Source organism: Corythoichthys intestinalis, chromosome 14 (genome assembly GCF_030265065.1).
Source record: "Corythoichthys intestinalis isolate RoL2023-P3 chromosome 14, ASM3026506v1, whole genome shotgun sequence".
Lineage (NCBI taxonomy): Eukaryota > Metazoa > Chordata > Actinopteri > Syngnathiformes > Syngnathidae > Corythoichthys > Corythoichthys intestinalis.
The window spans coordinates 49222617-49250115 of record NC_080408.1 but is presented as its reverse complement, the minus strand read 5'-3'; the positions used below and the strand labels follow the sequence as shown (position 1 = coordinate 49250115).

Sequence of the window (27499 nt, the reverse complement as noted above, 5' to 3'; positions counted from 1 at the left end):
AAGAGGACTGGGAGAATGTGTTATGGTCAGACGAAACCAAAATAGAACTTTTTGGTAGAAACACAGGTTCTCGTGTTTGGAGGAGAAAGGATACTGAATTGCATCCAAAGAACACCATGCCCACTGTGAAGCATGGGGGGTGGAAACATCAAGCTTTGGGCTGTTTTTCTGCAATGGGACCGGGACGGCTGATCTGTGTAAAGGAAAGAATGAATGGGGCCATGTATTGAGAGATTTTGAGTGAAAATCTCCTTCCATCAGCAAGGGCATTGAAGATGAGATGTGGCTGGGTCTTTTGGCATGACAATGATCCCTAACACACAGCCAGGGCAACAAAAAAGTGGCTTCGTAAGAAGCATTTCAAGGTCCTGGAGTGGCCTAGCCAGTCTCCAGGTTTCAACCCCATAGAACATCTGTGGAGGGATTTATAAGTCCATGTTGCCCAACGACAGTCCCAAAACATCACTGCTCTAGAGAAGATCTGCATGGAGGAATGGGCCAAAATACCAGCAACAGTGTGTGAAAAGCTTGTGAAGCGTTACAGAAAACGTTTGGCCTCCGTTATTGCCAACAAAGAGTACATAACAAAGTATTGAGATGAACTTTTGGTATTGACCGAATACTTATTTTCCACCATGATTTGCAAATAAATTCTTTAAAAATCAAACAATGTGATTTTCTGGGTTTTTTTTCCACATTCTGTCTCTCATGGTTGAGGTTTACCCATGTTGACAATTACAAGCCTCTCTAATATTTTCAAGTAGGAGAACTTGCACAATTAGTGGTAGACTAAATACTTATTTGCCCCACTGTAACTGAAGTCATTATATAATGCAAATTCGGTTGCTTGAAAGTTGGTGGGGACAATTTGAGCATCCTGAAAAGTTTCTAGTGTTATGTCCCCACCGCCCCTATGCATACCTATGCCTTTGATAGATGGTGAGTATATTTGCCACCCCTGCATACAGTATTATTTCCTCTGGGAAAAACAGAGAAAACAAATGGGAAGACAAGTTTTGTCCCAAATTGTGTTCAAAGTTTCTACACAGTAGAACATTCATTCTATTTTTATTTGATATGATTTTTAGGTGCGTGCGTGGCTACCTGCATAGGGGACTGGCGCATCCTTGTCCAGAGCTACCAGCGGAGGGTCCAACAGCACAGTACCCATGTTCTCCGTGATCACGCCATGGTAAGAAGCTTCTATCCACGGTTTGTGCTTGTTGACTGTGATAGGGGAGAAAAAGAGACAGGAAGATATTCATCTTTTTCGCTCGTGTTTAACGTTATACTTGAATGCACATTTCAATTTAAAGCAAGGGTTGCACGGATTGTTTTTGTAATTCACGTTTCTGTCCACTGCACATTGTCATCTCAACATCCTGAGTCCATTTGAAAAAAAATCCCGAAATGAGGACAAACCTTATTTTATGACAGTTCCTTCTTTGTGACTGATCTCAGAGATAGTTTCAGTCATCAGAAATGTGTGAAAAAACAACTTTGATTTGTGTTGTGTTCGTCGTTTCCTCAGAGACAAAGAGAAATTTTCCAGAAAATAAACAACAAGCAGCCACTATTATATTATCGATGTTAAATATTTGTGCAGATTTTTAAGAAAACAAAAAAACTAAACTGTTGAATCATTTAAACCAGTGGACTGTCAAACTCAAATTCACAGTGGGCCAAAATTTTAAATTGAACAAAGCCGCAGGCCAATGTTGAACAAATGAACCTTTTAATATGGAACCAAACAAATGTTTATTTAACAATGAATATTGAACAAGCAAGGCTTATATAACTTAAAAGTAAAGGCGTGCAAAATCGAGATGCTAATAATACTACTAATAATAACAATAGTAATAATAATTTTTAAAAAAAACGTCAATGGCATATTAAATAAAATGTAAATAAAAATTGAATGCCTCCTTTCTGTTTGCAGCTTCTGAGATAAATGTCAAAATTAGCTTCTTACACAGGCTAATAAAATTTGGAAAAAAAAAAAAAAAAAAACATAACTAAGAATAAATCAACCATTCAGGCCTTGGAGTAGCAAGAAAAAGCGCATAGAAAATGTATTTACTGCTCATTTTGCGACACACTGATCTACAGTGGTGTGTCCAAGCCAGACACCTGGCATTTTTTCATGGATGCCAGTTCATCAATGTCGGGGCTCAGGGTTTGAGCTATGGAAACCTTCGTTATCGAACAAAGGTGTTCGTCAGACAGACGTCTCTTGTGAGACGTTTTCGTCATCTTCATTGAGGAGAAAAGTTGATCTTTTCATTTCCTTTACCTTCTGGCTCCTTTCAGTCGTGTTCATGTCCTTATATTTGTCCTGGTGTTTTGTTTCAGAAGGTCGTCTAATATTGTACTTCTTGGTTACTGACACGTTGGCTCCGCAAACAAGTCAAAAAGGTCTGTCTTTTCCATATATAAACAGATATTCCGTCTCCCACCTGTCCAAAAAAAACATTATTTTCTGCCTTTCTTTTCGCTATTTCTTGGTAGGGTAACACAGTGACAGCTTTAGTTTTAGGTCGCAGTGTGGTCCGGGGGAGAGGAACGGGGTCCACTGGGGGTTTTAGCCGATGGAGTGTGCACGAAAACGAATCACTCCCTTCTTAATACATCCATGATCGCTACCATAGACGCTACTGACACAGATGAGGGGGCGTGTCTGCCTCTGTCATGTCGGGTTAGGTTAGGGTTAGGTTCCCGACCCCTGATTTACATGATTCTGTCTCAGTTCCAACAATCTCGAAATTATGCGCAAAACGATGTAGTATTCATGCCAGGCCCTAGGAGACAGTGCAGTTTTACAAGGTGACAGCCAATGATGCACTTCCTTTACAACAGCCTCCTCAGACCGGAAGACAACATACCCGTCCACTCGAAGCAATGGCGTCCACCCATTTTTTTGTAAAATGCTTCTATATCAGTAGCTTTTGCTTCAAAAGGCACAAAAACATACAAATATATGGCGCACCACACAAAGAACAAGCTGACGTTCCGCCATGTTTGCCATTGTGAATGTTGAGTTGCAGCAACTGGCCGACTGCACATGCCCAAAGTGACGTGTGAAAGTGCCGACGTCATCGGAGCAAGAGCGTTCCATTTATATGTCTGCGTAGCAAGCCCTGCAATTGAATCGTTTAACTTTGGGTCTCAGAATCAACAGTGACAGTTGCCCACCCACCACCCGCCCTGCCATTTCCGCACTTATTTTAATGCACCACATCCATTATACTCCATGGGGGAGCTACGACGAGGGGGTGAGATGGACAGCGATTCCACTGCCCTCTTAGCCGGGCCATTTTGATGCATCCACTGCACTACCCTCACCACACAACCCAATGGGTAGCTGTTGCCAGTCGAAGACCTGGTCGAAGGCTGTGGGCCTCCTGCGGTGTGCTACGTTGGGCGGGTGTTTGCTTTGGTGGCTCGTGGTCCAGATGGGTGGGCGGGCATGGTTTGCGCATCTCCTTGTCCTTTCCCTGAGGGTTGGTTGATATGGGCACTGATAGGCCGGGGATGACAGTGGCCCCCTTTGCCAGAGCTGTGGGGGGTGGGAATGGGTGCTTGGGAAAGGATACAAACCATTCATTTTTTAAGGCTGTGTGCGTATCTGGCGGCCATCTTGGGTAGGGCAACAAGTGGCTAGAAACTAAATCTTGAAGAGTACATGTTACGCATCATCTGCAAATTATTTCTTAGTACTCCACAACACAGATGATGTCATTTTAACGCTGTATCGGTCCTAATGCTAGTATTGGTGCAACACTAGTGTGTGGGCACAACCAGGGGTCAAAGTGGGGCGGAGCCCTCCTGAGCCGAGCTCCGCCACCCTGGAGCAACGCTCTACCTCAAATTCAAACTGGCAGTTGTACCCATAGACTGTATGTAAAGATAGCACTGCAGACTAGATATCATTTGCATGCACAATCTGTTAACTCTCTCATATGTAAACGCAGACATGCTTAACAAATCAGAGCACAGCATCACCCACTACTTGCAATGCCTTCTTTTAAACGCAGCATCTACAGAGACAGTAAACCGCCAGTCTTCGTTTGAATGAATTGAATGTTTCCGCAAGATTCCAAAACGGTGATTATAATACTAATAATTAATGGTGTCAACAATAATCGATGCGGCAATGCTTCCCGATGCGGGGCATGGACGATTCGATTCAATGCGGGCAACAAGTCGAATCGATTCAGCGCATTTTAAAATATATAGGTACGTTCAAAAATCTTCCCTGCGCAATTCTGGTGATGCAACGGATTTGGTTTCCCTATTTGTATTATTATTCTCATGTTTACCTGTAGAGTAGAGCCTAGTTCGGGCCTAAAAAATCCAGCCCGACCCAACCAGCACGCGTGTATTAAAGCCCGACCCGCCCGAGCAATTAACTCAACTTGCAGCCCCTAGCCGAAAAAAAAGCCCAAAATTTGATCTTTTATTTGTATGCCCGAGCCCGAAAAAAGCCCGAAATGTTGCGTTTTATATGTAGGCCCGAGCCCGTTTTATTTGTGGGGACTCAGGCGGAGGAGGAAATGCCTGTTGCGATGCATGGTTCCGTTTTGTGTGATCACATTTGTGACGATGCCTATGTGCATAATGATAACAAATTAAAGCCTGTCTTTTGTAACACAATCTCCCAGTTAAACAAGACTGTAAGATGCAAACATTTATATCTTTTATATTTGTGTGTCTGTTCTATCAGGTGGATAGTTCATGCGTCATTTCCTCGGCAAAATGCAATAGACATTTATTTTAATTTCTTCGAGTTGGCATTAAAAAAACACAAGTTTTCTAAATGTTTAAATAGTCTACATATGTTTATGATAATTATAAATGCATTTACACAACGAACAACGCTGGAAAGGTTTGTTAAATATATTTCTGTGTGGGGTATTATGCTCACTATACGCGCCTCTCTGACAAGGAGAGGAACAGCAGCATATTCAAAAATAAACTAAAATACTTTTAAATAACATTCTTTATTTTAATGACTCACATCAGAACACACAAAAGAACAAACTGCCTTAAGGAGCACTGAAACAAAATAAATAATGACGTTTTATGGAACACCACGAACTCCACGATGTCCTGCTTAGCACGAAGAGGTGCAGCCCTCGAAACAATTGATAATAACGATGTTTGACTATTATCTTTTAGGCCAGTACAGTTTTTAAAATGCCTGCTCAGCGTCATTGTGCCAGTCTTTCTGCTCTCGTACGAGAGCAAAGCGCCACATTTGTTGCATTCGGCAAGGCTGACAAGGTTTTCTGTAGCACCTTCCACTATCGATTTAAATCCTTTCCACACACCACTCGTGGATTCCTGCCTTTTCAATCCGCCCGTCTTTAGTTTGCTTTTCACCTCTTGCTGCTCTATATCGAAATTCCAAAAAAGAAATAAGAGGATGCAGTTGCCGACTCGCGGAGAGGCCGAAGCGCGAGGGGAAGATTAAAAGGAGGGCGTGGCCACAGCGTTCATGTGCGCAAACAATGCACTGACTCATGTTTGTGATTATCAAAGCGCCTTCTCTCTGTTTTATCCAATTGTATCTATTTTATAACAAGTATTCCTTAGTTTAACACCCATACATCGTTTCAGTATACAAATATATATTTATTTTTTAAAAAGTTAGCGAGCGTGAAGTCCGGCCCGACCCGACCCGATCGTGAATAATTGACATTTTAGGCCCGACCCGGCCTGAAATTCGGTCGGGTCGGTTCGGGCTCAAGATCTATGCTCTACTGAAGAGGGAGCTACTTTACATTCAAATATCAATCCATTCCCTGGATTGATGTAACAAATGTTATATTCATAGATGGAGAAATAAAAGTTAAAAGGTTTACATTCATTAACCACCAAGTTATGTGTTTACTATATATTATGAGCAAAAAATGTATTCTGTAGAATCATTACATGTTTGTAATATATTTTTTTAATTTAACACCTTTTTGAGATGTTTTGCACAATTATATGTAAAACAAAATGTATTTTTAATTTTTAAAAAAGTTTATTGCATGACTGTTTGGGAGTAAGGACTTCCGGGGTTGCGTGAAAGGGCGAGAGAGAGAGAGCGACAGAGAGGGGGAGGAAAGTTCTAGAAGGCTGAGGGGAAAGACGTCCGGTAACAGCCGAGTGGAATAGCTGAGACAGTTGTGGACTTTTTTTGAATGACTTTTGGCAAAAGTGCTCAAAAGGAGGACTTTGAGGACGTCAATCGTCATTGTTGGATGGCTTTGAGTGGTGTACTCAAGCGGGACGAGTGGAGCTGGTCGCTAAAAAAAGCGGCTAACAGTCGCTGGTCGCTAACCCAGAGGCTAACGGCCGCGCGTCGCTAACCCAGAAGCTAGCGACGCCCGTCGCTAACAAAGACGCTTACGGTTACTCGTGGTGAGCCCAGACACTTGGCTAAGTCTAGCGACCTTCTAAACAAGTGAGCGAAGCGTTTGTGGACGAACTAACCGGGAGAAGGGACACTCGACACCGAAGCCGACGAGGAGGACGACGCCAACGACTGCGAATGATTCTACGGGCTTCGTGAGAGAGTTGGAGCGTCACCTTTTCAACGAACATCTGCCTTTCGAAGTGTTTGGAGAAAATGGCATACATTAAGGTACCTCAGTCATTTTTGCCTTTGGGTGAAGGAGCCATTTTGTTTAAGGCTACTATGCACGGAAGCAGCGAATCTGGCCAGCAACGCAAGACAATTTAGTTAATTTTTGCCGCCTTTAGACTTATTAACTTGGGCCCCTAGCTTAGCTTGTGTGTGTGGACAATTTGTGTTGAAATTTATATTTTGGAGAACAAATTTAATTTAATCTGCCTATTTTTTTCATTAATTGTATACAGTTCATACATAACTGGTGTGTTTATTAAGCCATTTGATAAAAGGTTTGAGTGTTGAATTTCAATTTTAAACTGCAATAGTGAGAAACAAGGGAAAAGTAATCGAACGCTGATAATTTAATAGAAAACAATTATTTTCAAATTCACAGCGATTGCCTATGTAACATAGTATAACAGATAGTAATAATATAGTTGAATTGTGATTTTTTTTTTTTTTTTTACAAAGGGAAAGAACTCAGGTTAGCCATCTCTCACAATAGTTTACCACACTAGAGAGGCGCTACATTGATACTGCGATAAAGATGCTGCTGCACTACAATATTTTCTTTGTCGTTTTCTTTAATATTTACTTGAATATTTTTATTGAAGGGTCGTTGTGACTAAAATACAGCGACTTATTACTGATTTTGCGCAGGAATTCAGATGTTGCACTGTGTGAAACGCTGCTACTGTGTGTAAAATAAAGAAACCCTGGTCTCATTCAAAGCACTAATTAAATGCTGTGATCTCTTTGTTTGTTTTTTTTTAAATATATTTATCTAAAAGTATACTATTTTCATTTGACTTCAACCAGGAGTGACACAAGAGCCAATAAAAAGTTGTTTAATATCTGATCGCTTGTGTTGCCTCATGATTCACGAAAAATATGCTTTGCTTTATTATTTTAATGCATCCCAGGCTTTAATGCATCGCGATGCATTGCCAAATCGAACAGAATCGACTCGTGGCCCTCGTAATCGAATCGTGAGGGCAGTGCCGATGCACACCTCTACTAATAATGCACTTTATTTCTAAGAGCGCTTTTCAAGACACGCAAAGACGCTTCACAAGAAAGATGGGAACACAATTAGGGCTGCAGCTATCGAATATTTTAGTAATCGAATAATCGACTGAAAATTCTATCGATTAATCGAGTAATCGGATAAAACAAATATATTTTTAGGTGAGCAATTATAAATATACATGAGAAAACAAGACATTTAATCTAATCTTGAACCATTTTCAGTCAATCAATGTCTTTATTTTCGATGTATATTGTTGAAAACAGCCAACAATTGCATCTCAGATGTAACTAGAATTTAAAAAAAAGACTAATTCACTGCTTTCACTCAAAAAACTTTGAGCTCTTATTAAAAAATAAATAAATATATATATATATATCATACCTAAAAATGCTGTTATGCTTGATAACACACATCACTTAAAAGTTAGGATTTTTTCCCCACGTGTTTCAATTGAATTTCTCTTTGTGTCAAGCCAGATTTAAGTTCTAGTTAAGTTTTAAGTTAGTCTAAACTGTAAGTCCTGATAGGATTTTGAGTTTTTGCAGTGTTCAACAGGCATGAAAATCTCTCACCTTTCGGCGAAATTCGCCGTTTTGAAGTCAAAAAGGGCGACCTACGTGAATTGCGTAGATCCGAGGAGAAATTCTTTTGGGGGGGGGGGGTCGGGAGGTTTTATTTAATTATTACTATTATCATCATGTGATTAACTTAGTACGTAAACTGAGCACTTAAGAACACAGTCAGCAAATCCTTCTAGATGCTTCGCTGACGAGAACCAATCATCGGCCCAAGCTGCGTTCCATTATTCCAAACGCGCGCACTCCTTACGCGTGTACATGGAGTGCTCGGAGAGCCTTCGGTTGCATTGCAAAGCAGCGAAAACAAAAAGCAGGCCTTATCCACATCGGGGCAGACCAGAGCGCAGCATACTCACTTGCCTGTATTTGCCAGCAGATTGAATTTGGTGAGTAATGGTTTCAATCGTTTTCACGTTTTGCGATATAAAAAAGTTACTGCCCTTCGTTGCAGCTTGCGTTGAACACTGCCAGAGCTAGCCAAATCTCCCATGAAAAAAAATGGCTCCCGTTAAATTGGCGTCAAGCTTGTGTATTTAGCGGTAATATAAACGAAGAAACACACTGTTGAGTCAAATTAAGCGGCATTCTCTCGGATGGAGGGGGCGCCTCACATCGCTCCCGTCGTCCGCCGGAGACGCGTTATTTTCGGCTTGGATTTGAGCTGACGGCCGGTGTCGGCACAACAGCGGCCCGACGAGTGGTGGGAATGAGTCCTGCTTCTTAAAGCTTTTCAGAAATACAGGGATCCCTCGTTTTTCGCGGTTAATGGGGACCAGAACCCGCCGCAATAAGTGAAAACCGCGAAGTAGCGCCCCAACCCCCATTTTTTTGTGCGTGTTCAATGCATTTATTCAGATTTTACATTGGAAAAAAGATACATATATATATAAGACATGTTTTTTCACTTCTTTCACCAAAGTATCATTTATAAATGGTTTTCAAGCACTTCAAAATGTAAGAATTATGATAAGAAAAAAAGGAGTTAGATGAGGCTGCTAAAGGCAGTGGATACCTCATCAGCTGGGTGAATAGCAGACCTGGTAAGAACAAGTTTGCAAGGATAGTCGGGTATTAAATCCAATTATAAACACAATTACAATGTTATTTTTCTATAAGATTTTTATGTCATTGCTTTATTAATCATTAGGTGCTAGAGTTGTTAAGTATGGATAATAATGAAATAATAGTTTTAAGAAAACTGTGCTGTTGGTGGCTCAGTGACCATCTGATGTGGTTTGTTCTCAGATGAACAAGTTGAGGAAGGAAGTTTTGATGCAGACGTTGAAGGAAGAAAAGAGGCAGACTGACTGAGTCACAGCCAGAAAGTGTTGATGACAGTTTTGATTTCTATTCACTGTTGCCCCCTCCCAATTAAAGTATGTCACAGTCGCAGCCAATTATGATCTAAAGCTGGTTAAAATTGAAGTTATGTTGTTTTAAGGTGTATTAAATACTTGTTCATGTGTCCCTTTTGATCTACGAGCACCCGCCCCTCCACCGGTCTCTGCATGGCCCTGCTGAAACACAGTGTGGGTCGACAGAGCTCAATATTTTGTTGGGGTGTACAATACAGTGTACTGGAACATATTTCCTCCACACCCTTCTCACCTTTTTAACCCCTGACCCATTTTCATGCCTGGTTCAAAATAAATGTATGATACAGGCTGTATTGGAGCACATTAAGGACCAGTGCTACTTGGTGTTTTATCCAGCAATGACTACTGAGCTAAAATTGATAGTTAGCATGATTAAGTTTTTATTTTACACCCTCATCACTCCACAATGCTATGTTATGTTAAAGCCTGTATGTAAGACACGTTAGCCACGCATCGACAGTGGTCATAATGAATTGAAACCTAGCACTCCGCAGGGCTAACGTGACGTGAGCTAGTAGCGACAGTAACGTTAATCTTATTTATTAGCGCTTAGCGCTCTTTATTAGCTCTTAGCGCTCTACTGCTTTAAGATGGCGGCTGTTTACTAATGCTGCCCAGACGCGGCCGAGTCTGTCATTTCACATCTAGTTCAACATACATGAGATCTCTATGAGACGCATCAGACGCTACTTTTTACCAACGTAGCATCGTGCGGGCTAGTATTTAGCAACGTCGGCGTCGTTTGTGGCGACTGTCGGCTGCAGTAAGTTTTTTTCCCCCCCCTTCTTCCTCCCCGCACGTGACAGCGTGTTGTCCCGCATTAAAAGTAGTCCGAGCAAAACGTGATGCTTAGAGCTGTCAAAATAAACGACTACTCGGGGTGAATAAAATTACTCGGATCAGTTTTTAAACTCGAGTTACTCGAGTTGCTCGAGTACTTGTTTCAGCTCTAAACACAATAGCTCAACAACAATAACAAAACAATCATAAAATTAGACTAAAAGCAGGATAAAAGTGAATAAAAATTTATAAGGTCAATATAAAACAGTGATAAAGATCATGGTGGGTAAGAAAGAATAAACAGGTGTGTTTTGAATCTGGATTTAAAAATTGAGAGGGTAGATATATTGCGAAAATCGCGGGGTAGGGAGTTCCAGAGCTGGGGGGCAAAGTGACTAAACGCTTTGGAACCGAAGGTGGCGAGACGGACACGGGGGACCGAAAGGTGGAAGATAGAGGAATAGCGAAGTCAACGGGGGGACGGTTCATATAGAGGCGATTGCATAAATTGGGAGGGAGCAGGCTATGAACTGCTTTAAAGGTAATGACAAGGATCCTGTAGTTGATTCGTTGTTTGACTGGGAGCCAGTAAAGTTGACGGAGGATGGGGGTGATGTGGTGGGGGTCCGAGCTTTGGGAGACCGAAGTAAGTTACAGTAATCGAGCCGGGAAGTGACTAGACTACAGACAAGAGTGGAAGCGGTATGGCGGGTGAGAGAAGGGAGGACGCGAGAAATATTGCAATGGTGGAAGGAGGCTTATCTGGTGATGTCGTTAATATGGGAGCAGAAGGACAGCGTGCTGTCAAGGATACTAGCCAGACTCTTAACCTGAGTAGAGGAAGAGATCGGTACATTGTTGATGGTGATAGAGAAGTTATTGTCATTAGAGAGCGAAAATAGTATAAATAGAGGAAGTTGGAGGAGAACCAAGAGTTAATGTCTTCGAAACAGAGAGTGAGCGAGGAGGGTGGAAGGGAAGAACATCAAAATTATCAGATATTAGCACTTAGATTAGGTTTTCCAGCATAGATATTCATATACTCCATAACAATCCTGCCAGTCACGGTCACAGCCTCTACTAACTGGTATAATATTTTGCCATTACACAAGGCATATAATCTAAAACAGCTTGCTGTTTTGAAATGTAAATTCTTCTTCATGGCCTGATGAATTGTTGAATATTACAGAACTTCTTCACCTAAGTAAATTTCACTTCCTTTGGTTTAATCCTCCTCAAACCCAACTTAAAGATGAAGGACAATGAAAAAAACAGGGCAAAAACAAAGTCTTTTTTTCCCCCTCTTTGTGTCTATATAGGTTTTGTTTTCACTTTAGTCTTTGCCCAAGTCGTTATTTTATACTGTTAGTTTATTGTTTTTTTTGTTTTTTTTTGTGTTAGTTAGCCATGTGCCTTTTTCCTGTTAATTTAACCTGTATTTCTCTTTTGAGAATACATGTACATAATCCTTCTGACTGTGCCGCAACAGTGAATTTTAGGGCTCTCCCACCTGTCAAAACCCACTTTAACCACTGGGCACGAACAACCACCAGAGAGGAATATAACGAGTCTAGCATATACAGAGGGAGACATTTGACGCAGGTCATACCCGTAAAACACATGAGTATTCCGTTCAAACGTGACCTCGACACCATCTCTCAATTATCTGAGACAGAGATACCGAAGCGTGTCACCTACACGGAAAAAAATAAACAGACCACTGTTTGAGGAAATATAGCACATACAGTGCCGTCTGTTATGTTAATACAACCTTCACCGCCTGCTTTTCTCGATGGTGAAAACCCAGCCCACAAATTCTCTCATCGGATCTTTATAATCCGAGTTCTCACTCGGGGTGTGGAGAAGAAAGTAAACCCCGTGCCACAATAAGATTAAGTACACCAGATGATCTGGAGATTACCACAGATCACATCAAATATAATTACTGACAGCGTGGATTAAACTTCCTCCCACTTGCCGTCTGTCCAATCTAATAAGTGCAGAGGGGCCCACATGCACGCCATGAGGGGAGAGGGGCGAGATATTTACAGTGGTAATCTCAAGTGGAGAAGTATCAGCGTCTGCGTGGGGGTCTGGTGTCAACATGACCTTTGGATGCATTCGGCGATAATATTTGGAAAATAATAGAAATGCACTAAAAGAAAATGAGGTTTGGTTGTCAATTGCCACGGTGGGGGCAATGATGATGATGGTGGCAGTGGTGATGATGATGATGATGATGATGATATTATGAAGTGAATGCGCTGCCATGAAAAGTTTAAGGACTGAAAAGGGGCGGGACCTAAAAAAAACTCAGGTTCTTCCCATGCCTTTCCGAGCTACAAACAATAGATATATTTTTTTGTTATCATTAGTATTTTACTATTATTATCATTTTTAATACTATTATTGATGTTGAAGAAAAAACGGTATGCAACTTTTTTCTCTTTTAGACAAAGCTCAATACTTAAATGCTCCCTTTATAAAATAAAATAAAAAAATATATATACACACACTGCTGGCCAAAAGTATTTGAACCCCTGCAATTATTTCAGGTAATGCTCAATTTCTCCAGCAATTGATTGCAATTACAAATGCTTTGATAGTAATGTCTTCATTTATTTTTGCTTGCAATGAAAAAACACAAAAGGGAATGAAAAAATAAATGAAATCTGGACGGAGAAAATATTGGCATCCTCAGCCTAATACTTGGTAGCACAACCTTTATACTAAATGACAGCGAACTACCGCTTCCGGTGTCCATCAATGAGTTTCTTACAATGCTCGGCTGGGATTTTAGACCATTCTGCAAACTGCCATTTTCAGATCTCTCCACAGGTGTTCTATAGGATTCAGGTCTAGGCTCATTGCTGGCTACTTTAGAAGTCTCCAGTGCTTTCTCTCAAACCATTTTCTAGTGCTTTTTGAAGTGTGTTTCGGGTCATTGTCCTGCTGGAAGACCCATGACCTCTGAGGGAGACCCACCTTTCTCACACTGGGCCCTACATTATGCTGCGAAATTTGTTGGTAGTCTTCAGACTCCATAATGCCATGCACACGGTCAAGCTGCCCAGTGCCAGAGGTAGCAAAGCAACCCCAAAACATCAGGGAACCTCCGCCATGTTTGACTGTGGGGACCGTATTCTTTTCTTTGAAGGCCTCATTTTTTGTCCAGTAAACTCTAAGTTGATGATTTTTCCCAAAAAGCTCTACTTTTGTCTCATCTGACCAGAATAAATTCTTCCAAAACGTTTTTGGCTTCCCCAGGTAGGTTTTGACAAACTCCAGCCTGGGTTTTTGATGTCTCTGGTTTAGAAGCGGTGTCTTCCAGGGTATCCTACCATAGAGTCCATTTTTATTCAGACGCCAAGGGAGGGTATGGGTTGACACTGTTGTACCCTCGTACTGCAGGACAGTTTGAACTTGTTTGAATGTTAGTCGAGGTTCTTTATCTACCATCTGCACAATTTTTCGTTGAAATATCACGTCAATCGTCCACATCTAGGGAGGTTAGCCACAGTGCTTTACACATATTGATGACACTGCACACAGTAGACACAGGAACATTCAGGTCTTTGGAGATAACTTGTAGCCTTGAGATTGCCCATTCTTCCTCACAATTTTGCTTCTCAAGTCCTCAGACAGTGTTTTGGTCTCCTTCTTTTCTCTGTGCTCAATGCGGTACACACAAGGACACAGGACAGAGGTTGAGTCAACTTTAATCCATTCTAACTGGCTGCAAGTGTGATTACGTTTTTGCCACCTCCAGTAATGAGCCATAGATAAGTAACAGGTGCTGTGAATTACACAAATTAGGGGAGCATTACATGATTTTTCAAAGGGTGCCAATACTTTTGTCCGGCCCATTTTTTGAGATTTGTGTAAAGGATATTGATTTAATTCTTTTCCCCCCTTTCTTTTTCCTCCTCAGACAAAACTTTTTGTCTCTGTTGCTCTTTCATGTTTGCGCGAAAAAGTGAGCATCGACTTACATACGTCTTCATAATGAATGGGGAAAGAGGGAAGTGATGTGTGCCGTAAAGCAGTCAGCACATTTGTAATTTTTTTGTGTGTGGCAGGATTGCTGCCCTAATCAAAGCGATACAGAACCCCTCAAGATAAAAAAGGTGTCATTCAACTAGTTGTCAGCCGACATATCACAAATGTTGGTCGAATATTTTATAAAGGTTAAAAAGTTACCTAGTGTTGCTTTAATATTTACTCAAAGCGAGTTATTTGCAAAATGTGTGTATAGAATATTTAACATCCAAAATTTCTCAACACATAGCTTTTGGTATGTTAATTCTTATACCCAAGGTAGTTTAATTAAAAATATATATCTGATTTATACACCTATAAACCGATTGTCAACTGATCCTCAAATGGTTTGGACATCGATCGTCGTCAATAGCAGCCAATGGCTTAAGGCCGGGAAACACTGATGTGAAATTACAACAGCAACTGATTCATGACTAAATGAATATATTTTATACCTTGTTAAGAGAAAGTTAGTTAAGACTAGTGAAATACAGCATGATCTTCTATTGTCTATTTAAGCAGCCTCTTGAAATAGCAATTTGAAAAGCCCTTTCATTCCATGAAATACTGCGACGCCATCTTTGATGCATGCCAGCGAGGTATTTGTCCTTGACTGTCTTTGCGACTGAGTGTGCCAAAGCGACTGCGAGCAAACAACGCGGCAGCATTATTACCCAACACAACATCTGCAGTCATTACAGCATCACTGTGCACATTATAGAGGTCTAATTCACTTACTGGGAGAGTCTAAAAGTGTCTATAGCAGACCTCTGTAAAATCCATTATGCCACAACAAGTAACTGGAATCCATAAAGAAGAAGCTGCTCTGTCTTGTATGTAAGTTGTCATTCCTATCCATTTTGCTACTCAAATATCCGTCAGCGTCATCCCTGATGCAGTTCTAATTTTATTTCATTCCACATAAACACTATGGTATACTCCATTAATACCCTGAGCCATCCACGTTATGTCAAATGCATTTAAAATCTTTGTCTTCTTAATGTGATTTTTTTTTTTTTTTTCTGCAGTGCAATGGCGATAAAGATGGACAAAGTATTAGAGTGGCGGAAACAGAAGGCACATACTGGAATTTAACCAAATCTAAATGTATAAAAACAGACATAAACACAGGATGGGCCCCATGTAACATTCTAAAGTTGATTGTTTTTTCATAGTACAGGTAGTCCTCGGGTTACGACGTACCCGACTTACGTGATTTCGACTTTACGACGCCGGAGTCTCGTCCGCCATTTTGTCTCCAGTTGTTTTTTTTTTGGGGGGGGGGGGGGGGGGGGGTTTGAGTCACGTAAATAGCACCTTATTGTACCTCACAGTAAAGGCGGGCGGTTTACCAAAAATTTTACCGTTACCTAAATGGTTCACGATGACCGACGTAATTTTGATCATGTCCGTATATTTGGTGTTTCAATGAAACGAAAAATAAGTATTTTCAGCCCGCTTTGACTATGTGTTGTTTGGTTATGCTCATTCCCTTTTAAATACAACCAGTGTCCTTATATGTGACGTCACGTGACTATCAGGAAACTAAATAAACAAGCCCGTTGCTGTCAACTGGTATGCTAACCCTAGCGCTACAAGTAAACATGATGGAGTCAGATAATAATGAAACGGCTGCCGGTAGCCAGGCCACACGCATTGGTTGGTTGGTGCCAACAAAGAATTAGACATCGGTTGCATTTTGGATTCGAGAAGGACGACGAACCATGGAGCCCAACATGAGTTTGACGGTCCATTTCATAGACAACAAGTTGGAGCTGCGCACCCTGGGTACTGGATACAGCCAATTTCTCGGACGACCACAGTGGTGAAATGACCATTCAGGCCCTGAAACAAATGCTCTAGACGTGGGACGTGAAATCGACACCACCGACAGTGGCGCTAACCCTGTCGAAGTGGCTGAACTTTAACTTGATGAGTGGATTAGGCACGGACTGCATCTACAATCGGCGGCACGGTGGCTGAGTGGTTAGCACGTCTGCCTCACAGTTCTGAGATCAAGGGTTCAATCCCGGGCTTCGGCCTTCCTGTGCGGAGTTTGCATGTTCTCCCCGTGCCTGCGTGGGTTTCCTCCCACATCCCAAAAACATGCATGGTAGGCTGATTGAACACTCTAAATTGTCCGTAGGTATGAGTGTGTGCGTGATTGGTTGTATGTCTCCTTGTGCCCTGCGATTGGCTGGCAACCAGTTCAGGGTGTCCCCTGCCTACTGCCCATAGGTGGCTGAGATCGGCTCCAGCACCTCCGTGACCCTCGTGAGGAAAAAGCGGCATGGAAAATGAATGAATGAATGCATCTACAATCATATGTCGCGTTATTTTGTATTTCTGTTCAGCATAAAGTATAATCCAACAGTGTAGCCTATAATATGTCCGTCTATTGGCCACAGCTATTTTTCTGTATGTGCTTGCTTTATTCTGTGTCATTCCTGCCATCATAAAATCTTAAATGTTTCATTGGCATTAGAGCAGTATAGTATAGCTTAATGTGCATGTGGGGTGGGAGTGGGGGGTTTGGGGGGAGTGCATGTGTGCGTGCGTGTATTTCAGTAAGGGCTCTGGAGGAAAAAACTTGAAACCTAATAGTAAACACTTGTGTTGAGTAATCATGTCATAGCAGTCATTAACAAGAAGTTGTCTGATACTCTGTCCTCAATATTTACAAATTTGCACATTGTTCAAGACATACAAGCCATTATAAATGTTCATACTTGAATGCTTATTGTTAACAAGATATTTTTATAGTTAATGTTTCCACTGCATGTTGCATTGTTAAATATGTGAAGTTGAAAGCTGGTAAATAAATCAGAGAAACTGTTCATTTGTATTTCATACATTGGTTCAGATTTTCAAATTATGTAACAGTCCGTTTAGGCGAATATATTGTTATGGAGGTAAATCTGCCAATTTACTGTGATAACTACTTAAGGCCATATCGCCCAGTCCAACCTCACAGTATCCTATTTTTTACTTTATTTTATTAATATGACTGTTCTGCCCTTTGGCGAAATGTATATTTGATTTCTATGTTGACTTTGTTTTGTGATGATGCTTTTATTTTGGCGCAGGAAGCGTGGAGCAGGTAGTAGTTCCCCAAGTAAGAACGCATTTACACACGAAGACGAACATATTTGCGCAGACGAAGGAGAGTGCACGTACACACACAAGGAAGAGCGCATTTGAGCCGAATGAGAGGGAGAGGACAAATATTACAGCTTGGCTTGCTGTCTAGCTAGGACTTAGCGCCAACGTCTTTGCGAGGACAATACAATGGTGTATAATACATGTTTTTGGATAGTTATTTTGAGATTGAGGAGTATTTAGGGGTACTTAAAGGGTTAACTCTAAAGGTAAACCCTAACTTACGCAGAAATTCGAGTGACGTCGCCAGCGGAGGAAAGGAACTCGTTCGTAACCCGGGGACTACCTGTATTTACCTCTTTGATGGGGCTAGATGTCCAATGCTTTTACAGTGGGAAGACTAGCATCGACTAGACCAGTAGAGTAGCCAAGATATGGACTCAAGTAGGAGTAGCGTTACTTCAAAATAATATTACTCTGTGAAAAGAATACTCAAGTAATGAGTAACTGCTTCCAATTTTTTTTTTAAACAATAGTTGTTTTTTTCCTGCACAATGTCCTCGATAAGCATTGATATTATTATACTGTACTATTACATGACCGTGTTAGTCTGGAAAAAAAAAAAAATTAAAATCAAATTGCAACAAGAAAAATCTATACAGATCAAATGTCGGCGGCACGGTGGCTGAGTGGTTAGCACGTCCACCTCACAGTTCTGAGATCAAGGGTTCAATCCCGGGCTTCGGCCTTCCTGTGTGGAGTTTGCATGTTCTTCCCGTGCCTGCGTGGGTTTCCTCCGGGAACTCCAGTTTCCTCCCACATCCCAAAAACATGCATGGTAGGTCTAAATTGTCCTTAGGTATGGGTGTGTGCGTGAAAGGTTGTCCCCTGCCTACTGCCCGTAGTTAGCTGGGATAGGCTCCAGCACCTCCGCGACCCTTGTAAGGATAAAGCGGCATGGAAAATGAATGAATGAATTAAACGTCATTCGTTCATATGAAATTAAAACGATCATCACTCAGGTTTTCTGTGGTCTATCGAATCCAAATACAATGGTATATCGATATATTCGATATCTGACCTAAAATGTGACTCATTTGCTGGACATGCTCAAAATATGACGATTTAAAACAGCGTCACAATTTCATTGTTTTCCCGCAAGACAGCAGGCAGCACGGTGGATTTTCTTGTGAGAGAAATCAACATGGGTCCCAAGAAGGTTAGTGCAGGTGTGAAAAAAAGGAAAAAGGTGACGCTTACCATTGAAAATAAGATGGAAATGATAGAAAAATATGAGCGTGGTGTGCGCATCAGTGAACTGGCTCGGAATATGTCTACGATCTTGGCAGTCCTCCTCTGACCTCCGTTCGCCAGTCTTTATAAGTTAGGTTGACAATGATTGGTATTGTGACATCGGCAAGGAAGTTGCCAGCTTCGTCAGGTTCTTAATCATTTCAGAATTTGTGCAACACAACACAGCTACTTTCCATCGTAGACGATGCCAACAACAGAGCATGAAAATAGAAAATAAAAACTTCCCACTCGAACACACCTCTCATTTTCTCGTCAGTCACACAGTGCGTTCAGGAACAGCATGCAAAACACATCCACCACATTAGAACCAGATCCACTGCATAATTATTATTATTATTATTATTATTATTATGATTTGTATTCATGATATATTTGTTTTGCTATGTGCAATTGCTATTTGTAATTGTACCTGCAGTATTTATGAAGGATTTAGCATAGGTTTTTGGGCTGTGGAATGAATGAACCGAACTACTGTATCATGTATTCTTATGGAAAAATCCAGTTTATCATACGACCATTTCGACTTCCAAACCAGGTTGCAGAGGTACCACTGTAACAACTGGGAGAGACTTTGAAATCTCTTGCTTATGAGTAGGGCTGCAACTATTGATTATTTAGTAGTCGATTAATCGATGAAGTAGTTAGTTCAAATAATCGAGTAATCGGAAAACGAACATGAAAAATTAAAATACCTGAGCTGACCTCAAATGGTATTAAAAATAAATAAATGAGGATCTATGGACAACAAAAGAACAATTGGCTAACTTACATGGCAAAAGTCCACTAGCTTAAATGCTATGAAATGCTAACTTTTTTTTTCCAATGCTCTTAACAAATGGATCACAATATTCCCACAAAAAATGGCTAAATATACATATAAACTAAATTACGAATGCATTAAAAAACATTAGCCCTAAGAAAAACTTAGCTTACGTTGGTCTTAACAGGGAGCAGTTGGATTCAGCCATGTGAAATGAGGCAGACTAGCAATGTATCCACCCTAATCAATAAACTAAATGTAAACACTTTCAAAATAAAACATAACAATGCCACTTTAATTAAACGAATACTCGAGGCAACAAAATTTAATTCGAATATTTTTTTCTAATCTAATACTCGAGTTAATCGATTAATCGTTGCAGCACTACTTACGAGTAATGTTGATGGTAGCGCCCTATGTCAAATAGATTTTTTTTTTTCCCCGGAGCTTTAAAAACACCGCGTGATTGAACAGACCGGCGAGATCGCAGGACTTCCGACGGCAAGCTTGTGTACAGCCAAGTGACTGCATCGTTATGTCTGATTGGTTTAATGGAGCCATGTAAATATTGTTGCGACATGTCATTGGTGAAACTGATAGCTGGCAAAAAAGGCAAATCTAATATGTAGAATAAAGAAGACTCATAGTAGAGACGAGAGTAGTATTTCTTCTTCAGAAATCTACTCAAGTAAAACGTATGAACTAGTAAAACAACTCTTAGAAATAATTTTTCTCCAAAACTTATTCAAGTAAACGTAATTGGAATTAATGCAACACATTCCACGCCACCTCTGGCTGTGAATGCTCATGTTTCAGTGCCATTTAGTTAATTTGTAGATGAGCCAATTAGTCAACTCATCGCAAAACGCTAAGTTGTTGCTCGTCAAGTAGTGAAGAACCCCCAAAGGCAAGATTGTACATGTATATGGTGACCTCCCAGTGCACCAACATTAATGAGCGCTTATTATTTTTGCCTGGACACAAAAATATACATGACCTCACCACTCGCACCGACACAAAACACAAATATACAACTACCCATGAGAAAAACATACTTTGCGCAATGGCCAAGCTATTATGCGACAGTGAACCTCTGTGCCACCGGGATACAAGTAGCTCATATGCACAGGATCAGCAAAACCAGGGGATGCAATCGAGTTGCTGGAGTCAGCAGGCAGGTGCGGGCCAATTAAAAGCAGTGGGAGCAAATAACAGGAGCATTTTAAAAAGACCCATCAAAGATTCTGACATCAAAAGATTCAAACAGCTGTATGCTATATAGTTTGCTCATAGCTCTGAAAACTCGAGAAATTGCGTGGGGATGTTTTGCTGTGAAGGTCTTTTCAGTAATTCCCATAGGAATTAAGGGATATACAGTATCGGTCACTGGAATTGAATTACGTTTTTTTTTATTGGGTCATTGATAGATCCAACTCCTAGCAAAAAGTAAGGAATCACCAGTCTCAGACAAGCACTCACTCATAAATTTTATTATGTAGAACAAACTCAGATAAAAAGCTTGAAAAAATAATTGATTAGTTCAAAAGTGAAACTCCTTGGTATTCAGAAACACTAAAAGAAATGAATAAAAGGCATTGTGGTGGTCAGTAAATGTTACTTTTATAGAACAAGTGCAGGGAAATAAATATAGAATTACTCCATTCTGAGGAAAAAAATATGTAATCACTCCATTTTGAGTAGAAAATACAGACACACCCAGTCAATTTCCTTTCCTTAATTGGGCCCCTGCCTCAGATTAGATCTGCTCGTTAGTCAGCAGTTAAAAACAGTGCAGTTATCACACCTTGGAGGGCTGCTGGACCAAGTGGATTCACAAGAATCATGGCTCCAACAAGAGAGATATCTCTCGAGACCAAGGAGAGGATTATCAAACTTCTTGAAGAAGGTAACGCTAAACGTATGGCGTACTGGTAGACCGAGGAAGACATCCAAACGTCATGACAAACAACTAAAGGCCATATTTCATGAAAACAGAAGATAAATAAGGAAGACAAATGAAGAAGAAATGAGAGGAAGCTGGAGTCAAGATATGTGACAGAACTGTTCAAAATCGCCTAAAGGAAATGGGATTTTCATACAGGAAAGCTGAAAGGAAACCATCATTGACACTTAAACAGAAAAGAAGACTGCAATGGGCTAAGGACAGGCAATCATGGACTGTGAATGACTGGTTGAAGGTTATTTTCAGTGATGAGTCAAGAATCTGAATTGGACAAGGTGATGATGCTGAACTTTTGTTTGGTGCCATTCCAGTGAGATTTACAAAGATGACTGCCTGAAGAAAACATCAAAATTCCCTCAGTCCTTGACGATCTTGGACTGCATGTCAGGCAAAGGCACTGGGGAGATGGCTGTGGTTAAATATTCCGATAAATGCACACGTTTACATTGAAATTTTAGACAGCTTTCTTATCCTTTCAATTGAGTATATGTTTGTCATTTTCCAAGATGACAATGCATCATGCTAAAACTGTTAAAGCATTCCTTAGAGCAGTGCTTTTCAATTATTTTCTGTTACGCCCCCCCAAGGAAGACATAAATGTTTCGCGCCCCCCCCAAACTCTGCCGTCTCTGTAAATAGTATCATTTGTCTATAATATTACGATTATAAGTACGCCTCTGCCTCACATTATATCCTTTTTTTTCTATTAGAGAAAATAACAGAGATGAACTTTATAAAGTATAACTTTATTAACATTGTTTTGTTTGTAACAGAAAAGACTTAACGCGCATCAATTTGCCTGAATTTAAAAAAAAAAAAAAAAAAAAGTCACATCCAAACTGTAAAAATACACTCAAGGTACATTTTTGACCATTTGATACTGAAAAATAAAATCAGTAAATAATAACAAATTCAAATTGATTAGAAACATTAACTCATGAGGACAATATGCCAAAAAATTTGACCGAAAAAACAAAACTGAATAGAAGAAAGAAAAAAAAAAAAAAGTGTCTTTGGACAGATGGACAGTTTTTATTTTCGCTGCTCCCAGTATCACCTCCAGTTTGCAATGATGTGGGGTTATTTTTGCACTGAGCATGCTAACAGTGCTCACTGGTTTACTGATATAACACTGACAAAGCGGGATGATTGTTGGCAATATTCGGCACATTTTCGCTGAAAAACAACCAAGCGGTTTATCAATGAGATTGGGGTCTAATGTCTTTAAGTGGCGTCTTAATTGATTTGGCTTCCGGCTGTCCGCTATAATCATTTTTAGACACAGTAAACAGTGGTCTTTCCTCGTCTACCACTGTATTAAATGTTAAAGTCAAAAGGCAAACGGCCCGAAAAAAGCGCACTCTTGGTGGCCGACGGAGAACCGTAGGTGAGGGCGGTCGTCGTGATGATCCCAAGCCGAAAATGGCACTTCTCGGGTGGACACGTGAGAACCGGAGAAGACAGTGGGTCGCTGCATGAGTCCCGCCGGAAAACGGCTTTCGAAAACGGCGCACAGCTCTTCGTGAGTCTCTTCCGTGTGCTGAGTGCTCTTGCTTACTTCAAAAATACTGCGCGCACTTTGAAAATGAGAGCGCCACTGCCACCCACTTAGTGGATGTGCAAGTACTTTATTCTAGTACGGCAAAAAAAAAGCATGTTTCCCGAGGTCACACGCGCCACCCCTGGCATCGCTCTGCGCCCCCCTGGGGGAGCGCGCCCCACTATTTGAGAAGTACTGCCTTAGAGAAAGACTCATCCAGTCAATGTTATGGCCTGCAAATAGCCCAGATCTCAACCCTATTGAAAACCTGTGGTCAAAAAAAAAAAAAAAAAAAAAAAAAAAGCACAGCAAGGCGCCGACCTGCAAGGATGATCTGGCAACTGCAGTCAGAGAGAGTTGGCACAAAATTTATGAAGAATACTCATCAATTCCATGCCTCAGAGACTGCAAGCTGTCATAAAAGCCAGAGATGGTGCAACTAAATACTAGAGATGAGTTTTGATTGTTATTTCTTTGTTTGTTTCTCGTGATTCCATATATTTTTCCTCAGAATGGAGTGATTCTATATTTATTTCCCTGCACTTGCTCTGTAAAAGTATTTTTAAAGTGATTTTTGCATACGAAAATTTGAAAACTGATCAATTCTGACCCAACACAATATGAGGGTTAAAGGCATTTTGGCATTGACGAGTACAAGGTGAAAAACCATTGAAAATGCGAAAACAACAGCTGAAATTATGAATAACGTTAATAGAAAAACAATGAAAATCTGTGCAAGCCCAGAAAATTTTGGGGAATAAAAGCGAGCGAAACACAAAAAACAGGGAAAGTTTTTGTCTTTTTTTTTTTACCAAAAACAAAATAATCAAAAGCATTTTGATTTAACCCTATGATGCCTGAAATTTATCTGAACAAAAAAACATCTATAAGCAAAAATAAAATAATAATGATATTCTTAAGGAAAAAAAGGGAAAAAAAAGATTTTTATTATATAAAAAAAAAATTTTTTAAAGAATTTTTAAAAAATTATTTTAAATTAAAAATATACATTTTTTGAAATATAAAGAAATAAATAAAAATGAAGGAGAGGAAAATAATTATTTGGCTGCCATTAACGGCGATACATATCATATTGGATTGGATGTCTATCGCCATGAAAGCCAATAAATTAAAAGCAGTGCCAACTGCACTGCAAATTTATAACGTCTTAATCAGATAGTTTTTCTTAAATCTAGTCAAATAATTTTCTCCATTATGTTTTGAGTTAACGGATTAATGTGTCAGATAATTCCACTTACATCAAGTAAATAATTCTATTTGTTGTACCATAATTTCCCGAATATATGGCACACCCGTGTATAACGCGCACTCCAACTTTACCTGTAAAATCTAGTGAAAATTCTTGTACCCGTGTATAAAGCGCACCCTAATTTTAGCACCAATGAATGAGTCTTGTGTCTCAAACTTTTATAAAGTACGCATTGCAGCATTTTTTAAAAATCATTTTGTCAAATTAAAAAAAAAAAAATTTGAATATTAATTTTCTGTGGTAAAGCTGCTCACAGTATACGATAATAATTTTCACAAAGTAAGGAGTTGTAGCGAGTTTTAACAGAATTCACCAGCGGAACTAATGTTGGCAACTTGTGAGGTTCCCGGGGGGAAGAGTTTAGCTAAGGGAACAGCCGGAAGTAAACAAATGTCCCGCAATTTGCGTACAAGACGTACGTTGTTACTTTGTGAGTTTCAATGTAAATAAAGCAACGTGGCTTGGCTCAGTGGTTCGTTACTCTTCCTCCGACTCCTGTCCTAGCTCGCCACGCGGTCAACATTTATATGAAACGGATCGCCGTATACGTTATCTTCAAGACAAAATCGACGTGTGCCGGCATGTTGTAATGCAAAGGTTATAAAATGTACCGGTAATTAATAAACGAATAGTACAAAATTTTTTAAAATTTTATTAGATGTGAAATATATCATGAAAACCATTATTTACCACATGAAACTTGATTATTATATCACTGTCGCTCGGATTAGGTAATATTGTGCTGGTCCATGCTTACAATGGAACATGAATCATGATGAATTTTTTCTGTCTCCGTCCGTGTACCCGTGAATAACGCGCACCCATGATTTTACGAGTAAATTTTTTGGGGGGGAAGTGTGCGTTATATTCAGGAAATTACGGTAAGCTGTTTTTAAAATTAAATATACTAATTTATGCTTTCTTAAAATAAGTCTGTTTAACTTATTTTCAGCTAACTATTTTTCTGATTTCAAGAAATCTAATTGGGTAAAATAATTATTAATTTCACATATTTCTAGTTGATTTACACTGAAAACAAGGGAATTGAACTAGTTTTAAGGAGGTGTGTCTTTGCACTGTAGGGTTGTGAAAATATATCGAAATGTTGTTGTATCTCAAAAGGTTATCAGTATGCTCAATCCAAGAATCGATAATTAACCAATAGGTGGCTAACAACATTGAACGAATGAATGAATGAATGTTCATTCGCCCCCTCCCAGGCAAAATGAATTAGATATCTAGCACCGTCATTGGCACTGAAACCAGAACATCCGTCGCCAGTTTTCATGGTTTTGGTGGCAATTACAGGTTGTTTCTTGTTCATTTTGCGTCACTTAATCCAGTGGTACCTCGACATACGATCGCTTCAACACACACTCTTTTCGACATCTGACGAAAAATTTGACTCACCATTTGTTCCTACATCTGACGACATGCTCGAAATACGATGATTTATGACAGCGCCGCAGTTTTTTTGTTTTGCCGCAAGACGGACACACAGCAGATTTTCTTGCGAGAGAAATCAACATTGGTTCCATGAATGTTAGTGCAGGTGATGAAAAAGTAGTGTTGCACTGATACCATTTTTTGGGTCCGATACCGATACTGTTTGCACAAAAAAAAAAAAAAAATTTAAAAAAAAAAAATATATATATATATTTATACTGTGTGTATATATATATATATGTATATGTATAAGGGATGCAACGATACAGTTAAGTCACGGTTCGGTACGATTTTCGATACAATTCAATACATTTAATGCTCTGAAACAGAAAATACAACTGTTATTATTTATTTTATTTTATTTTTTCTAACATGCAAAAATAACAGTGCCATCATATAAACAAGCATTTTAGTGCATAATATTTATGTGCCCACTTCTTACTGATGTGAAGAAATTTTGTATATAAATGCTGAGAACAATCTTAACTGTTTGTAAAGTGGGGCACACTGTTGATTGCTGCAGCTCTCTTAGCAGCTATATTTACCATATAAGCAAAACATCCTATTTGTGGTCTGAGTCCATCTGTAACGTGCTGAATTAACAGTATTTGCAGCATTATCTATAGTCACTGGTATGGATTGATTTGGCCTGCTTAACTTACATTCAGTCATGGCGATTTCTAATTCATCAATGGACAATATGGCGTCGCTCTGGGCTCACGCAGCTAATGGCATGGGATCTAATGTAGCATATCTAGGTTGCTATTTGATGATATCTAGTGTGTGCGCGCGAGAGTTAGCATGGGATCTAACACAGGACATCTAGGTTGCTATCTGATGATATCTAGTGTTCGCGCTGCGCCGCTTGAGTGTTTTCTGGCCACAGAAGTCACTTCTGCTCATTACTGCACAACACCAGCATATTAGTGACGGGATCTGTCGGTCACTTGAGTAAACGAATCCATTCCGGATCGTTCAGTAAAAAGATTCGTTCAAACGAATCGTTCAACGAATCGTTCGCCCCCCTCATCTCCCTCCCCGCCCAAATGAATCGTTCGGTTAGTGAACGGGAAGTGACGTTGCCGAACGAATCACCAAAGACCGCTTCGCAGTATAACTGAACGGGAAGTGACATTCTTGGTCCCTCCCTCTCTCTTGCACACAGGCTCCTCATTGTCTGCTCGTCGTAGTTTCAGTAATGAGTGACAGGCAATATCATTCTGCTTTCACAGACAGCCTCGTCTCCCTCCCTCCCGCTGCTGCAAAAGCAAGGGAGAACTTCCGCGTCGTCTGTCCTAGTTCTATGGGCTCAAAGTCATGGCTCGTGCTTGCATTTCGATTGAGGACACTGTTAAACATTTTCCTTTTGTGGGGGGAGCGGGGGGTTGGGGTCGGGGGCGCACGGACTTTCTTTAGCATGTTCTTGATCACATTTACAATGCTTGCTGTCACGAAAATAAAAATAAATCGAAAGTTTAATTTCAAAATATGGAACAACCAGCACATATTTACCTCTTGCTCTGTTGTATTTTTGTTTTTATGCTCATCACTATTATTTTTAGTTACTATTGTTAAAACTATAAGTGTAAATAGCTAGTTGTCGAATGTGCTGCTCTGAAATAAAGAAAATACTACATTTTGATATTTGACAGTTTAATTGCAAATCAGTATTAAGATGATCGTATT

The 27499-nt window shown here is 40.1% G+C and overlaps 1 protein-coding gene across 1 annotated transcript in view; it reads right to left on the bottom strand.

Annotated features, from left to right (window-relative positions):
* The window catches only part of clstn2a (calsyntenin 2a), a 369961-nt gene that overhangs the window by 222036 nt on the left and 120426 nt on the right, over positions 1–27499 (bottom strand). Inside the window, exon 2 of the mRNA XM_057857289.1 lies at positions 1105–1227. Coding sequence (XP_057713272.1) covers positions 1105–1227 — 123 coding nt within the window. The remainder of the gene's footprint in view (positions 1–1104; positions 1228–27499) is intronic.